Source organism: Lissotriton vulgaris, chromosome 4_1 (genome assembly GCF_964263255.1).
Source record: "Lissotriton vulgaris chromosome 4_1, aLisVul1.2, whole genome shotgun sequence".
Classification (NCBI taxonomy): Eukaryota; Metazoa; Chordata; class Amphibia; order Caudata; family Salamandridae; genus Lissotriton; species Lissotriton vulgaris.
Window position 1 is genome coordinate 795,856,904 of NC_141691.1, and position 16,572 is coordinate 795,873,475.

The 16,572-nt window shown below is 39.8% G+C and overlaps 1 protein-coding gene across 2 annotated transcripts in view; it reads right to left on the bottom strand.

The window, feature by feature from the left end:
• The window catches only part of DROSHA (drosha ribonuclease III), a 692,102-nt gene that overhangs the window by 129,086 nt on the left and 546,444 nt on the right, over positions 1 to 16,572 (bottom strand). For both annotated transcript variants that reach the window (XM_086965123.1, XM_086965122.1), the window contains exons 23-24: positions 13,397 to 13,467; positions 5,813 to 5,857 (exon numbers count right to left, since the gene is read on the bottom strand). In XM_086965123.1, coding sequence (XP_086821249.1) covers positions 5,813 to 5,857; positions 13,397 to 13,467 — 116 coding nt within the window. The remainder of the gene's footprint in view (positions 1 to 5,812; positions 5,858 to 13,396; positions 13,468 to 16,572) is intronic.

Below are 16,572 nucleotides of genomic sequence, written 5' to 3' on the forward strand. Positions count from 1 at the left end.
TATACACTAGGGGCCGCGCTGAGCCCTGCGGTTGGTCCGTGGATTGGCACAAAAAATAATTGGGCAATATTTTTCCCAAAAGGAGTCCCTCAGAGACCCCTCCATGTGTCCTATGGGGTCAGGATATCTCTATGCAGACCCCTTATGTTATTTTTCACTTTCCTTAACCCAAACAACCCTCGACCAACCGAGAAACAATATGGCGGCCGCAACATTCCTTTCATGTGGCAGCCAGTCAGGGCCTTGTTTTTTTGCCCCAGTCCGACGACTCTTCACGGGTAGATCCACGGAGGATCCATGCCCCTAAATATATACAGTTTAATTTATTTAATTACAAAACTACTGAACAGATTTACACCAAATTACCAAAAACACTCTTTCTGGACCAAGAGCTAGTTTTCTGCCAAACTTGGTGTAACTCGTTCAGCAGTCGGCCTGTTGTCATGTTAAAAAAATTCCAAGTTCCCAAAGCCACTGCATGGGGGAAAAGTGTTTAGGGACCCCCATTTTTCTCAGCCCCTGCTTGACGAATCACCCTGAAACTTTCCAGTCTGTTTGAAATGGAGAACATGTGTTCCTGTCATAAGGAGAGTGAAGCTGCATGATGACAGGTCCTCCCCGTGCGTACACCAACCTCATTGGGTCCCGCATAGAGGAACACTGAATGCAGATTGCAGATTCGATTTTGAACTGCGGTTTAACCCATGAGTGACGAATACTTACCCAGCTGCATCAACATCTTCGAGAGTTACAGGTGGGTGACTGAAAACCGGAGTAACGTGCAAGCCGCATCGGAGTACGTGACGGCCGTTCCATCTTGGGTGATCACCAGCTTGAAAGCTTGATAAGCTTGTGCTGTTCAGTGCGGCAACTACTTATTGGAATATATTGACATACGACGTCCTGTACATATTTCAGGGGCATACACAGCCACTGGTTGTGAGCTTTCCCAGATGGTGCACCTGGCTCTTATTTACAAATCAAACCAAGATACTGTGCTGATCGTTTACTTGTCATTATGGCTAGTGAAGTGGACTCAAGAAGGTAATTAATGGCAGATGAACTGTTCACAAGGACAAACCTACAGCAGAACACTATCCCAGGTACCACAGCAATATTGACCATGAACAAACAGATGTACAAGTTGGAGAAACGTTTGAGGAGAGATACTTCCAAATAGTGGTGAGCAGCCACCTACCAAGGGGGCGCTGAATTTTGACTGCCCCTACGTATGAACATACTGATCCAAAGGACGGGCAGCCCATTTAGCAGATTGTTTTAATAAATGATGAAGACCTTGGTGAAATTTCCTGGTGAGAACGTGAAGATGTTCTGAAGGAAAGTGAACTGATTGTATAAGAATTAAAGATAATACCACTGAAATATTTGACAAAAAGATAGAAGGCATTATACAAAGGATCCACAAACACGAGGAAGTTATCCAACTTAAAAACCAAAGAAAGTTTATGCATGATCAAAAATATTACGAAGATGGCAGGGTGTTGACCTTCAGCCACAAGTACCGTGAGGTAATTAAGAATTGGAAGGCATCCCCCAACTTAGTGACCTTGGAAGAGATAATCAATCTGAAACAGCTGGATCCATCAGTGAGCAGAGTAAAAGTGTCATATCAGAAGGATGCGCCAACGAACACCCTGAAAGCAATTAATCCAAACCATGACATTTGTGAAAGGAGCTATGCATGATCCAACAAGAAAGAAATCAACATAACTGGAAGGAGGATTGGGGCAGAGGAGGGCGAGACAGAGGCACAACAACAAAAAAGAAGAGGACAACGTGGCAAAATCAGGAATAACCCCATGGGAATAACTACAAGGGACCAGAAGATGTGACAATGAAAACAACACCCAAACGTGTGGTAAATCTTTCCAACCGTTCTTTACCTGAGGTTGAAGTGAAGGTGTTGAAACTAGGACTTTCTTTTTGTCCGGTTAATTGATTTAATTATTCACACAGTAGGCTCAACTTGATCCATTTCATACCTAAACTCAAACTACACAAATTGTGTGCAATAAGAGACGACGATAACACTCCCCACGAATGTGGAGCCACACAGCAAATTGAACATTGGGCTATTGATCTGTTTATATTCTTGCGGAGTTGAATCCAGAAAGTACAAATACTGGGGACAAATATTTGAACTTGGACTATATAGAAATTGACTTGGGACTAAGTGAGCCTAGTAATTTTAAATCTATATCAGTATTTAACCCCACCCTCCTACAAAATTCATTTGACAATTTTGAATCTCTAATTACTTGTGACTTCAAGAAACTGGACAAATACACTAGATAACAATGTGATAATTTTATCAAGAATGAAAGGCTGGCGAATAATGATCTAAAGGCAGACCACAACATTGACAAAGGTGGTAATGTTGTAGTCTTGTATATGGAAGCTTATACTAATGAAGGTTTACATTAGTTGAGTAAAAGAGACTGTCATGCTTTGGTCTCTAAAAGTGATGCAGAGATTTCGAATGTGATGTACCATGATATATTGATAGATTGGAGAGATCAATGCTTAATAGAGTGGGAGGAGTACCAGTTCTCATTCAACAAATTCCCCAAAACACCTATTCTTTACCTCTTGCCCAAAATCCACAAATACCCCATTAATCTATTGGGTAGACCCATTGTGTCATCCAGGGGCTCTTTACTGGAAAATACCTCCAGAAATTTCAACTTAATACAAGCATTAGACATGCTGACGGTATTCAAGCTTGCTGACATTTCTTGAGGGCGTGATCCCTATCCTTGCTTTTGGATACGGAGATGTTACTCACTATGACCCCGTATTGTCTTGAAATTAGCTTTTTTTAGTTTAACTGTAGAGCCAAAACCACCGTACGACAAACAGCAGATGATTGTCAGAGTTATGCCAACCTTCTCATGTGATGGTTGGAGAAGCAGGTGGCTGGAGCCATAGAGATCTAGAACTCTCATGTTATCATCTGGTTCTGATATATTGACGTCCTGTTCCTGGTTTGGAGAGGTTACGAGGAACAGGCGAATAATTCAATTGCCAAACTTAATTACAATGAGCTGAATTTGAGACTTGAGGGTGTTCACAGCGATGTAAGTGTTGTTTTTTCGATACTAAAGTGGAGGTAGTGAACAGCACATTTATCTCCAAGCTGTACAGAAAGAGTACTCCAGGTAACACCTTTCCACATGCTCGCAGCAGCCATCCTTCTAACTTAACAACATTTCTATGAGGAATTTCTGCGAGCTCGGAGAAATTGTAGCTCCGATACAGCATTTCACACAGAATGCAAGACTATGGTCACCAGGTTTAAGTAAAGATGGTACAAACATGCTATACTCAAAACTGCCCTTAGTGAGGGCCAAAACACCAACAGAGAACTGGTTAGCCATTAAACCTTTGCATAACATACAAACCACCAACCAGGTGAGATTTATCACTACATTGTATCATAAATCAGGTAAAGTTCAGAAGATTCCACAATGAAACTAGGATGTTTTATCAATTGAGGATACTTATTATGACTTATTTCCTAAGAGACAGGTTGAGTAGAAATGAGGCGGGCTCTATTGTGAAGAAATCTGGTGGTTCTATGAATGGCTTTTACAAATGTAAAGTGTGCAGATTAAGCCATAATGTTAACAATTATTTTCCCCCTTGTTGGGTACTGAAAACAAAATTAATAGATTTCTCAATTGCCATTCAGACTTTTGTGTGTATACCTTGTTTTTCCACAAGGAAAGTTGTATGTAGGCAGTATTCATCCGGTCAAGAAGTATGTGCTGGACCATATGCTGGCAATTAAAAACTCAGACAGACAACACTCAGTAGCACAGCACGTTGCCAGCTTACTCAATGGCAGAAGTGTCCTTTTAAGATTATTTGCCCTTCATAGGGTATCTGCTAGCAGAAGAGGAGATAACCGCACACAAAGTCTGAGACAGCTGGAATCCAGATATATTCTGGTGCTCAATACCAAGATTCCAAATGGCTTGAACAAGTACGAGGAAATGGTGATACATTTAGGAGATTAACACTGGTCCTCAGTGGCTCACTATAGCTGTGTGTTGTATGTCTGCATTTTGCAATTTTGGGAGATGTATGGCACATCAGGTTCCGAATGTTATTATTTGCAGTATTTAAATTCTCTGATGGTTAGAGATCACCTTTCAGTATACAGTTTTAAAATTTTACTTTTCTATACATTTTCTATGCTCATACAGTTTTGACGCCTCCACCTTTGAACTGCAAGATCAACTGATCCTTTTCTGCCTGCATACTACTGCAGGGCAATACCATTTCTTCTTTGCGCCCATTGAGTCCAGAGACACGGACTGAGACAAAAGAGCTAATTTATCACTTTTACTGGGTACAGCAATATATGTTCTAGTTTTGGAATATGTAAATTCGCCTTTATATATACAGAATTTATTAAAGGTAATTCAATTATATTTTAATAAGCATATAAAATGTATTTTTATATATTTTTAAATGCAAAAAGTTATTAAAATAATGTACAATGAAATAAAACGTAGTTTTTATTAATTTTTAACATTTATATATATTTACATATATCATTTTTCTATTTTGAATAATTTAACGTACCACTTATTTGTATAGGTTTCTATTTCAAACTCTCTAACAATTATTTTCCATGTGAGGGGGTCGCAATAGCAGTACGTGGCTCTGTGCAATGCTAGACTTACTCCAGCCCTGAGCTGGAATACTTTACTTCTGTTTTGGGCCCCTATTTGGCTGTTGTAACTCTAGAAGTGCAGTTTGTGAATAGCTATAGGCTTACTCTTTTGTGGGTGGGTTGACAACCCTCCCTAAACCCCTTCCAGATGTTCCATTAACCCCTCCTTAATCTCCCATAATTCTCTCCTCTTTATTCATAAGCATTTCTTATCTTTACAGCCACTCCTTTTTGTACCTCCCACATTTACAACTAAAACGTATACCTTTGTGTGTAGAGACTTAGCAGTCAGGGGAAAGTTCTCTGCACATTTATATATACGAGAGGCAGAGGTGTAAACTCCACATGTAGGTTTGTGAGCAGCATTCTGCAGTATTAGAAAATGCAGTTTGTGAATAGCACCCATGGCATCTTTTTATTTGGCCTGGACGAAATTTTTATTTGCCCTGGTTTAATCTTGTGTAATTTCCAGCATTTCACTTCACAATTGTTACATAAAATGCCTGACATTACGCCATGTTGCATGATTGAGACTTTGGGTAAATATCCTATTACTGAAGCAGGAGCACAATGTGAATGAGCCAAATGCAAGCAGCTGTTCTTCATTTAACATGCAATGTAGCATTTTTTTTTAGCATGGATTGCATACTCACACTAAAGAAGAATGCATTGCAAATTAAAAATAGTGCAAAATGTGGAGCTGGCATTTTGCATAATAACCTATTTTACTTTTTGGGGGTGCTTCAAGATATCTTTCCACAAACTAAATTATGCACATTTGACACAGAATCACTTATGTAGTAAATACAGATTTTAATATGAATATTTCAACTACTGTTTAAACTGAAGAAATCAAAGAACAAAAACAATATCAAAAAGCTGCTAAATTTAAAACAAATTCTGCATATCCTCTGTACCAACAGCAAGCAATGGTAGTCTTGGAGATGTTGCTCATTCATTGCACAGGAAAATAATCAGATGAATGAGCCGGTGAGTAAATGCACTGTTGGCACCAAGGCTGAAAGTCGAAATAGGCATTGGAAAGCGAGAATAAATGCATTACTAGAAAAAGGGCTTGGTAATGAGTTGCAAAGAGCGACATTCACTTACCTGGAGTGGATGCTGTGGGTAATGAAGCCATACTTCCTGCAGATTCTGCAAAGATTGAAAGATGTCTTTAATTCTCTGGAGAGCAATTTACCAAATTCCACAACACTGAATACGTTGTCAATGCATGAAATATGGAGCCATTTCAGAGGGTGACAACACACAACAAATTCAATACTGCAGGCAAATGCATTTCGGAAAGATTAGCTGTTGCAGTAAATGGCTTTGCTGCACGATCAGACAGCAACACTTTCAAAAGAACACGCAGAGCTGCAAGTGATCTAAAGCGGAGAGACCACACCAGTACTAAAATATACACAAAAGTGCAGGAACTAGGATGCATAAATCATGGGCGTAGCTTAATCAGTGCAGTTTGAGTGTGTGTGTGGGGGGGGGCTCGGGGGGGTTAAATTCAAATGTAACAACTATAAAAGCGGTGGGCCGCAGGGTGAATGGGTGTGATGACCAAGGCTCGGTATGGACTGTTCCCACGAGGAACAGGGTCACAATAGATTTTCATTAGAACGGCCTCTGGGGCTGATTTAGAGTTTGACAACAGGTACTACTGTGGTGAGAGAGAATCCAATCAGCCAAACTCGAGATCTGCCCACTCAATTTTGAGTTGAGTGCACCACAAGTTTTCAGCATATGGAGTAAAATTTCCTGCAATGTAAACTTCCTCCGATGGAGTACTCGCTGTTGGAGGGAAGTCATCCAATCGTCTGCATTGGAGTGAATGGCTATATGGCTTTTTTTGTTTTTACTGTCCGTTGAAGCCAGGAATTCCTGGCAGTGAGGGACAGTAAAAAAATGAAAATTGCCACCCACACCATAGGAGGAAAAAAAATGTGTTTTTTGTTTTAAAAAACCACCTCCCACGATGGAAGTTTGTTTTTGAAAAAGTAAAAGCTTTAGAAATGTCTGATTGCCAGCGGTCATGTTTGACTGAGCTGTCCATCAAACTTTTTTTACATTAACAGGAACCGCCACGACGATGGTTCCTGTTAATGTATAGAGATATCTGCGATGTCCGCAGATCCGAAAGACATCACTAAATTTGGAGGGCCAAGTAGACGTAGAGTGGAGGATATAAAGTCCTCAGACACCCTGTATGCCAAACCCTACAGTAGGCCTGTTGTCAAGAATGTCAAAGTGGACAAAAAAGTATGATTTTCTTCACCAACTGTAGGTTGCACCACCTTATTAAGAAGTCCACAAAGAATAACTATACAAATGTCCATCCAATGTTGAAAGTAGTAAAAGTCTTTTATTCTTCTTTTCAATATCGGTAAATATATACACCAAACAGTCAATGCGTTTCGTTCAATACGAAGAACTTCTTCAGGGCTGTAAAACACATTTAAAAACACATGTATAATACAATGTACATAAAAATAGGAGAGCTTGGCTTGTTGTGAGAGAGTGGGAATACTCCCACTCTTCATACGCAACCCCCATAAACTGTTCACATTTGTTAACTAAGTTAACACAATCACTTTTGTTCATTGCACACTGCTTGTGACTAGCCAAATTCTTGCTTGTTAGAAATATCACAATAATTGCTTAAATGTCCGCTAAACCTGGTCCTTTATATGAATCCATCCGTACAAACTAAATGATTCTTGATAACATTATAACCTAATAGTTGAACATACTCCATCTCAAGATAGGAGAATTGGACATCACATATAGACATTTGGAAAAGGAGATACACATTTGGACTAGAAAAAAACACCATTTCCAAGACCCCCAAACAGAATATAACAATCAAATCCTTGTAGATATAATGTAATCCTCATATTGCAAATTAGCCCTCCATTGTATACAGAAACATAGTTACACCTACCAGGTCAAATCTTTGTTTCCAAGTTTCAATCCAAGCAAATGAAAGTGATCATCCAGTGTGTTACACTAATTATTCACCGCGACTTACCACCTCAGTTATGATTATAGCAGGCAGAGACAGATGTCAACTATGCTTGTAAAATATAAGCGTACAATAATCAAATCGTTGAAGCTATAGATACACTTTGCTATAGTGTAGCAATAATTTCAAAAAAGATATTGATGCGCTTCATAGAGCCTGTCAAGGCGTTGGTATTTTGAAATAGGGGCTCACCAGCCATAACTTTCTAAGTACACATTGTGTACCAGTACTGTGTGAGAGCTTACAATCAAGTGCATATGCACGGGGACAGGGCTTCCAGGATTGGATTTGCTGGTTGGTTCTGTGACATATTTTAACCAAAAGTCAATATGTCATAATATGTTTCAGTATCAAAATAGCTCGGGCTCGGGCTTTGAATAATCTTGGGGAGCCAAGAGCAAAGACCTACTCAAGACTTCATTTGACATTTACACATTGTATATATACCTATACTCTTAAAGCATAGTGGGGCCGTAAACATTAGGTTATTGGCTCCTGGTATTGATGCATCTTCGTGGGAGGATCTATAAATTTGAAATATGAGCCGGGATTAAATTAGCTCGACATAATAGTGAAAGTGCCATATGGGGCGGGATGGCAATTATGCTGCCTGTAGAAGCCACTCGAATACATTTCTTTTAGAATGGGGGTATAGACGTGGCAATTACTTGAGCACATATCGTCTATTAATGTTGCACCGCAATTTACAATCTACTGGCTATAGAGTATGTATGGTATAAAGTGAGGTTGGGAAGAAACCATATATAGTATTTTTATATTCAATGTTTATTATTTACAACTTCACTTTGAGCACATCAGCCTTTTACACTGTTTGTCTTTGGAGTTTGGATTGTAGCCCGATCAAGCATTCTTTATAGGTGAGATGGTGCTTATTATATGGGATTTAGGGACAAGATGGTGTCTGTTGGGACTGTATTAAAGGGACTGAATATATGAACCGTGAACCATGACAGGCTGTATGAAGCGCATACATATCTTTTTGAAATTATTGCTACACTATAGCAAAGTGCATCTATAGCTTCAACCATTTGATTATTGTTTGCTTATATTTTACAAGCATAGTTGACATAATCTGTCTCTGCCTGCTATCATCATAACTGAGGTGGTAAGTCGCGGTGAATAATTAGTGTAACACACTGGATGACCACTTTCGTTTGCTCGGGTTGAAACTTGGAAACAAAGATTTGACCTGGTAGGTGTAACTATATATCAACAAGGATTTGATTGTTATATTCTGTTTGGAGGACTAGGAAATTGTGTTTTTTTCTAGTCCAAATGTTTATCTCCTTTTCCAAATGTCTATATGTGATGTCCAATTCTCCTATCCTGAGATGGAGTATGTTCAAATATTAGGTTATAATGTTACCAAGAATCATTTCGTTTGTAAGGAGGGAGTCATATAAAGGACCAGGTTTTAGCGGACATTTAAGCATTTTAAGCAATTATTGTGATATTCCTAACAAGCAAGAATTTGGCTAGTCAGAAGCAGTGTGCAATGAACAAAAGTGATTGGTGTTAACTTAGTTAACAAATGTGAACAGTTTATGGGGGTTGAGTATGAAGAGAGTATTCCCACTCTCTCACAACAAGCCAAGCTCTCCTATTTTTAGCAATGTTATCAATTGTAGGTGCATAATTAACTATGTGTGTATTTATGTATATGTATTTCACTACATTGTATTATACATGTGTTTTTAAATGTGTTTTACAGCCCAGAAGAAGTTCTTCGTATTGAACGAAACGCATTGCCTGTTTGGTGTATATATTTACCGATATTGAAAAGAAGAATAAAGGACTATTCCCACTCTCTAACAAGCCAAGCTCTCCTGTTTTAAGCAATGTTATCAATTGTAGGTGCATAATTAACTTTAACTATGTGTGTATTTATGTATATGTATTTCACTACATTGTATTATACATGTGTTTTTACAGCCCTGATGAAGTTCTTCGTATAGAACGAAACGCAAATAAAGGACTTTTACTACTTTCAACATTGGATGGACATTTGTATAGTTATTCTTTGTGGACTTCCTAATAAGGTGGTGCAACCTACAGTTGGTGAAGTGTATTTTGGTTGTTTTAACCGCCCCAGTGGAACGGCAGGGGAAGTGGAGTGCACACAGTGTGAGCATAAGGCTCTGTTTTTGGTTCAAATAAGGAGGGAGATTGTACAAAGAGGGAGGTGCATCACAAAAACGTGTTTTTGTATAGGTTGGCTGTTCCCTTGTTGCTTTGTAAAAAAGTATGATTTGAATGCTAATTTGAGGTATTGCCAGTGGTTAGACTATTTGCAAGCATTCGTCCCGTCATCTTTTGTGTGTTTGATTGGCAGTAGCATGCCTGGAAACATGAGAAGGATGCAGCTTTCCAAGCCTTCCACTGCCAATATTTGTGAACTTTATCGGTGCAAATTTGCTACCTTTTTGGTAAACAGGTCACTACATATCCTTAGGTTTTTGTTAAAAGAAAAAGGAATAAAACCTCTTAGTGAAAGAAAAAAAAAACACAGCTAACCCAAAATATCTCAATCTAAAGTTCACAAAAACTACGCATGCTGCCAGTCTCCCAATATAAACACCATTACTTTCGATGTACTTTTGGTCCCATTTGTCTACATTCAGTTCTCTTAAATCTTCCATTTTTGCTTCGTATTTTTCAGTTTTCTACTCTTCCTTTTGATACGAAGGGAAGAGGTGCGGCGCAACGGCCAGGGCGGCTGACTCCGGAACACGGGGGTTCATGGTTCAATCCCCGGTGCCGGCCACAGGATAGCCCAACACGATGAGACTCTGGGCAATAGCTCGCTTAATCATAACGACGGCTCCCAGCGCCTTGACACCCTTATGGGTAATTGTTCGCGCTTTACAAATACCGGATTTATTTATTAATTTTACCAAACCATAGCCTTTTCTTTTAACTCTCCCACTCGCTCCACCATCCTTGGCCATTCTTGCAAATCCAAGTTCAGATTTTCCAAAGGTATGTTGTTTCAAGAGAAGCACCAAGAAACACTACACCTGTGCTTTTTAAAGTGGAATGTGATAGCCTACAAAAAATTATAATGAGTAACTGTGGTTTAGACAGAGTGCATCTGAATAAAACACTATGCCATCCCTGCCTATTTCACTGCCTCCTCAGCCAGGGACTTGCAAAAATGTGATTTTCAACAATGAATGGAATATGTTTCGCCATCACAAATTTTTAATGGTGTGCAACAAACTAGTGTCACTACTTTCAAGTGCTCATACTATGACTATTCCCGCCTCCCCCCCCCCCCCACTTTACAGTAGTCATCCTTCTTTCGGTCACATGATGCCCTGTGAGTCCTGTTCAGTACAGCTGTTACAGCAATCCATCAGAATGTTTGCAATACAGTCATTAAGAGCAGATAATACACAGTCTACTTGCATATTTGCATTTGACAAGAGCTGGTGGGACATCACAACTACCATTACCAAAAGATTCATATTTTAATTTCTTTAGTTTAATAAGGGTTTGTCTTCGTGTTTAGCTATTTGATTTTGAAATTCCGAAGCTTGCAAATCCTAGCATCTGCCCCGCAGACCTGTGGGAAATGAATGTAGGATTGTTCCTGTGGCATGGGAGGCCTTTGGTGAAGGGAAGGTCTGCGATGAGGAGGGTTTAAAGAGAAATCATAACCTCCCTCCAGTGTATTTGATTGCGGCTTCCATAACAAAGTGGGTACAGCCAGAGCGCTGGAATAAAAATGTTTCATTGCAAGTTATATGCAAATGTATAAACTTTTGCAGACGGCCTAGGGAGCTTGTGGTGACTTCTCAGACTAGTCTGATGAAGAGTAGGTGAATACAGAACACGGGTGGATAGATGAGTATCCTAAGTATTTAGCCAAAAGAAGAGCATGGGACACATCCAGGAGCGCACAGGGGAATGAAGGAAGTGAAGCAACACAAATCAATGCGAATCAGGGAGGAAGGCAGGCTGGATAAATAGTCAAGGAAGGTTGTCAGATACAACCTACTGCAAGGTGGGGTGGGGAGCGAGGTGGGTCGCACAGAGAACAGGCCTGCTCGCAAGGAAGGAGATGAAAAGCAATGTGAAGACTTGGGGGAAGGACCATTTACCAAGGATGAGGGGAGAATGTAATAAGCATGTGATGTCACTGGTCTTTAAATTCTGGCACGCTCCCTCCTCCCGTCTTCTTAAAAGATCACAACAAGGTACTGTGCCACTATATGTCATTACACAAGACTTGCAAAACTCCATTTCGTAATAAGAAACAATTTATCAAATACTTTTTATCGTGAATAAACTGTACAACAACAAAAAAGTTAATTTAACAAGAAAGTTTGTATCAGTTAGCTTAACTGTGACCAGAAAAAATGTAGAGCACCTTCATGTTACATTGAAAATCAGATAGTGGCGATTTTCAAACCCCCCATAAATTTTAATTTTTTTCAAGAAGCAATGTAGAAGGAACAGAAGATCCCATTTCCAAGGCAAAGTGACACTATATCGAAAGTAACATACAATTCTCACAGCACTTTGTTTGCAAACTAATATAACAAGCATGTGTATGCAATAGGTCTTGCATTTACAAGACTTTGAGATATTCTGCAAATGTCAATAGCTTAAATTCTCGCAAATGCGAGACCTATTGAATTGCAAATATTGTTTCCAAGCGCCCCATGCCGCACTTGCACTTAATAAATGCCTGGCTCCTTTCTTTGGACGAGCTGCTTCTAAAGAAAGAGGCATGGCATCTATTAAGTGCAAGCGCGGCATGGGGCGCTTGGAAACAATTGAAAACAAAATATTTGTAAAGCAATAGGTCTTGCATTTGCGAGTTTAAGCTATTGTTATTTACAATTCCAATAGCTCAAACTCTCCTAAATGCGAGACCTATGGCATTCCAAAGAAGCAGCCGCCATTGTCCCAGCTGCTTGAAAAGTGAAAGCGCGAATAGCGCGCTGAATGTAAGGAAAGCACATTGTGCCTGGATTAGGGCAAAATCCATTAAAGAAAATAGTACTTACAGACTACACACAGACGGTGTAACAGAAGAAAAAGGGCCAGTCCTCATGAGAGGATACAAATGAAGACAAGGCGGTACTAAGGAGGGACTAACAAGCCGATTACCAAATCAGAAGTTAGCATTTACAAAGGACAAAGACACAAACCAATCATGAAAAATATAGGTGGAGTTACAAGTGCATACTCTAATACAGCATGCCTCGCAAAGCAGTGAATACGCTGCCAAGGCTCTACCTAAAAAGACCAGACAGGATTTCGAAAAAAAAAAACACTGCATACTGTAGCACAATCAACACTGTGAAAAAGAAACAATAAGATCATATTTAGACGTGTTAAAAAGTCAGACAATCTACCGTGCTTATCAGGACAAAGACTGTTCGTGACAGTTGAAAAAGCTTTCGTCTAAAATATTGTGTGTGATCACAAACTTCAAATATGTTTAGGCTAGCACAGATGAGGAAATACATCATGAAAACTTTGACAACAGATTGGAATGATTGTGCAACTTTTCAAATAGTCATTCCTTCCATTTTATTGTTCGCTTAGGGGTCAATAATGACTGGAAAGCAATCACTACAAGACAGTAAAGCGACAACGAGAATTCCAGTCAAAGAAAATATACAAACCTGATCATTAAAAAGCAATCGTCCAAATAATTTACGAGCTTCGATCAAGCCGCCCTCCAGGTAGACTGCCCCTGGTGAATAAATAAAAAAAATGTTATACATATTGGGGAAAAAATAACTAAAATACATGCTTTGAAAAGAAAAAAAAAAAGAAAACCAATAATGGTCATGCTTTAATGTTCTATTAGGAACATATCTGTCTATACAGTTTGTTCACTATATATTGATGGCACAGGCGAAATAAGTAACATTTCAAATGCCAGTTTCGGCTTAGCATTCTTCGGGTGCAGGGGCCAGACTGCAAAAGGATAGAAGAGACTGTTTTTCTAGGGCAGGAGGGGACGTTGATAATTTGAAGGTGAATCATCTGCTGCCCTCGGGAAATAGATGGAATTATAATAGATCAAGATAAGTAGCCAGTGCTTTTTGCGCACTGACACCAAAACCCATACTACATGCGGTAGTTGACTTCAGAAAAAAAAAAGAAGAAAATGGGAACACATCAGCCTCATTCTGCACTGACCTCCTCTTGAAGCCAGAATGAACCTAAAATGGCATGGGTCAGATATAAAACTCTATAGCTCACCCTGCCAAAGTACCTGAAAAATAAACGTAACAGTAGGGAAAAGAAAAGTTAGCAGGACAAGTTGTGCCTCTTAGATATTTTTTTTTTAAAGCAAAAAAATCCAAATTTTAGAATGAGTTGTTTTCTCTAGCACTAATAATCTGGAGCCACCTACTTCAACTCAAACTGAATCCAAATGTAGCCGGATCCTAAGAAGACTTGGGAGCTCACCTTTACCAACTATACATTTAAACTTTTCTTTCTAATCTATCCACAACATGGCAATGTTCATGTTCTAGTTTGTGATTTTCTATTCTAACTTTTGGAAGAGCTCTGCTACACATGCGCTAGATTGGCACTATTCCAGCATAGTTAAAAAATATATAACCCTGACGCTGCAGTGTAACTTCCAACTGCTATAGGGATATGATGTAATCCTTCTGCCAACTAACAACCGAACATTAAATGCAGCACACTTGGGGTTCTTCATTCAAACTAGGTTAAGAGTCGAGACTATTTAAATTGCACCTCTGAAGAAATGGCTCACTGCAACAATGCGGATATCGTGGGCCATGTTCCCAGAACTTTTCTTGCAAAGCAAATAGCTATTCGTTCTTATTTTACCATGAACTGGAAACAATAGCCTATTTTAATTTTAGACTGTTTTGACAATTGCTTCCCAATAATTTGATAGTGTCAGTGCAGCTTTTCTTTTAATAACATTCACAATGCACACATATTTTAAAGTAGTTACCATCTCCTATGTTAAGATGTGTTCTTCGCCCAATATTCGCCTGTAGTTACAATTTGTACTGATTCAACTTGCTGCCTCCCCGACTCACTGACCAATCTTTCGAAACAGATCCTTTAGTCAATCAGCCAAGCTCAGCCCCCCTAGCGTGCCTCCTATGAAGAGGGTGGCCTGCTTGATTTTCGCATTAGTCTGCTCTGGCTATTTCACCAGTGTTATGGTTCACTTGCTTTACTCAACTCTTTCAATATCTACAGAGCCACTTACTGATAGGTTTAATAAATATTCTCAATCAGATACTGCTTTTATTACAAGTAAAGTTCACAAGCACTGTACGTCTTCTCAAAAATATGGACAAGTCATTGGTGTTCAAGTTTGCCTCTCAGCACGCTAATGCGGAGTACTCCACGTTTAAACTGATGCAGTAGTTAAAGCAGCATGCTCAGCGGTCTCGGACAGAGAAGTATGGACACTGCTTCAACAAGCGTTGTCAAAGTGCAAGCTTACAGATGTTTTTCACTACCCTAGTACAAAAGGAAAATGCTACTTACCAGTATACATCCGTTCTTGGCATGTAGAGCTGTAGATCAGCATACTTTTGAATAGAAAGCTATCTGGTGTTGGGCTCGGATGTTTGCACTTTGTTATTGTAGAAGTGTTTGTAGACACGAGAAAGGTGACTCCTCCTCTGGTTCGTAGTGCGCATGGGCATCAACTCAATCCTTAGATTGTTTTGCCACGAAGGGTGATGATGGAGTTAGTTAGAAATAGAAAACTGTCCATGTGTAATGTATCTAAGTAAGATAGTACTGCAACACATATAGGTGTCAGGGGAGGCGGGTGTCCGTATGCGGATCTACAGCTCTACATGCCAAGAACAGATGCATACTGGTAAGTAGCATTTTCCATTCGAGGCAAATGATCTGTAGATCGCATACTTTTGGATAGACTATACAGCAGTTCCCCTGTTAGCGATGGCTACCTGTATGTGTTGTAGTAGTTTGAAAAAGTGTTCCTAGTACAGCCTGGCCTACACTAGCTTATTGTTTTGCCTGCACATCTACACAGTAGTGTTTTGTGAAAGTGTGCGGCGTAGACCATGTTGCGGCTTTGCAAATGTCACCCATGGGGATGTTTCCTAAGAATGCCATGGGTGCCCCTATTTTGCGTGTGGAATGCGCTTTAGGGGGAATGGATAAGGTACGTTTTGCTTTTTGGTAGCATATTTGAATGCATTTAACAATCCACCTGGCAATTCCAGCTTTTGATATAGGATTGCCTTTAGGTGGAAGAGAAACTACAACAAGCATTTGCAAGGTAATAGGTCTCGCATTAATTAAGTTTGAGCTATAGCCATTGTTAAATATTGCAACACCATTTGCAACAAAAGTCTATAAATTGTAGGCCAAAAAAAGTGTATTTATTTTTGCAGCTATGGTGGCATGCTGCTCTTTAGATGAATATGTTTAAAAGTGAAGTGCGCCATACTGCGATTGCTACAATAGTTAACTGTGGATGGTTAACAAGTGATGTGTCCACTGATGGCTGGTGGTGTGTGTGCCTGTAGAAATTGTGCACTGATGGCTGGTGGTGTGTGTGCCTGGTGGAATTGTGCACTGCCGGCTGGTGGTGTGTGTGCCTGGTGGAAGTGTGCACTGACGGCTGGTGGTGTGTGTGCCTGGTGAAAGCATGCACTAACGGCTGGTGGTGTGTGCCCGGTGAAATTGTGCACTGACGTCTGGTGGTGTGTGCCTAGTGGAAGCGTGCACTGACAGCTGGTGGTGTTTGTGCCTGGTGAAAGCGTGCACTGCCGGCTGGTGGTGTTTGTGCCCAGTGAAAGCGTGCATTGACGACTGATGT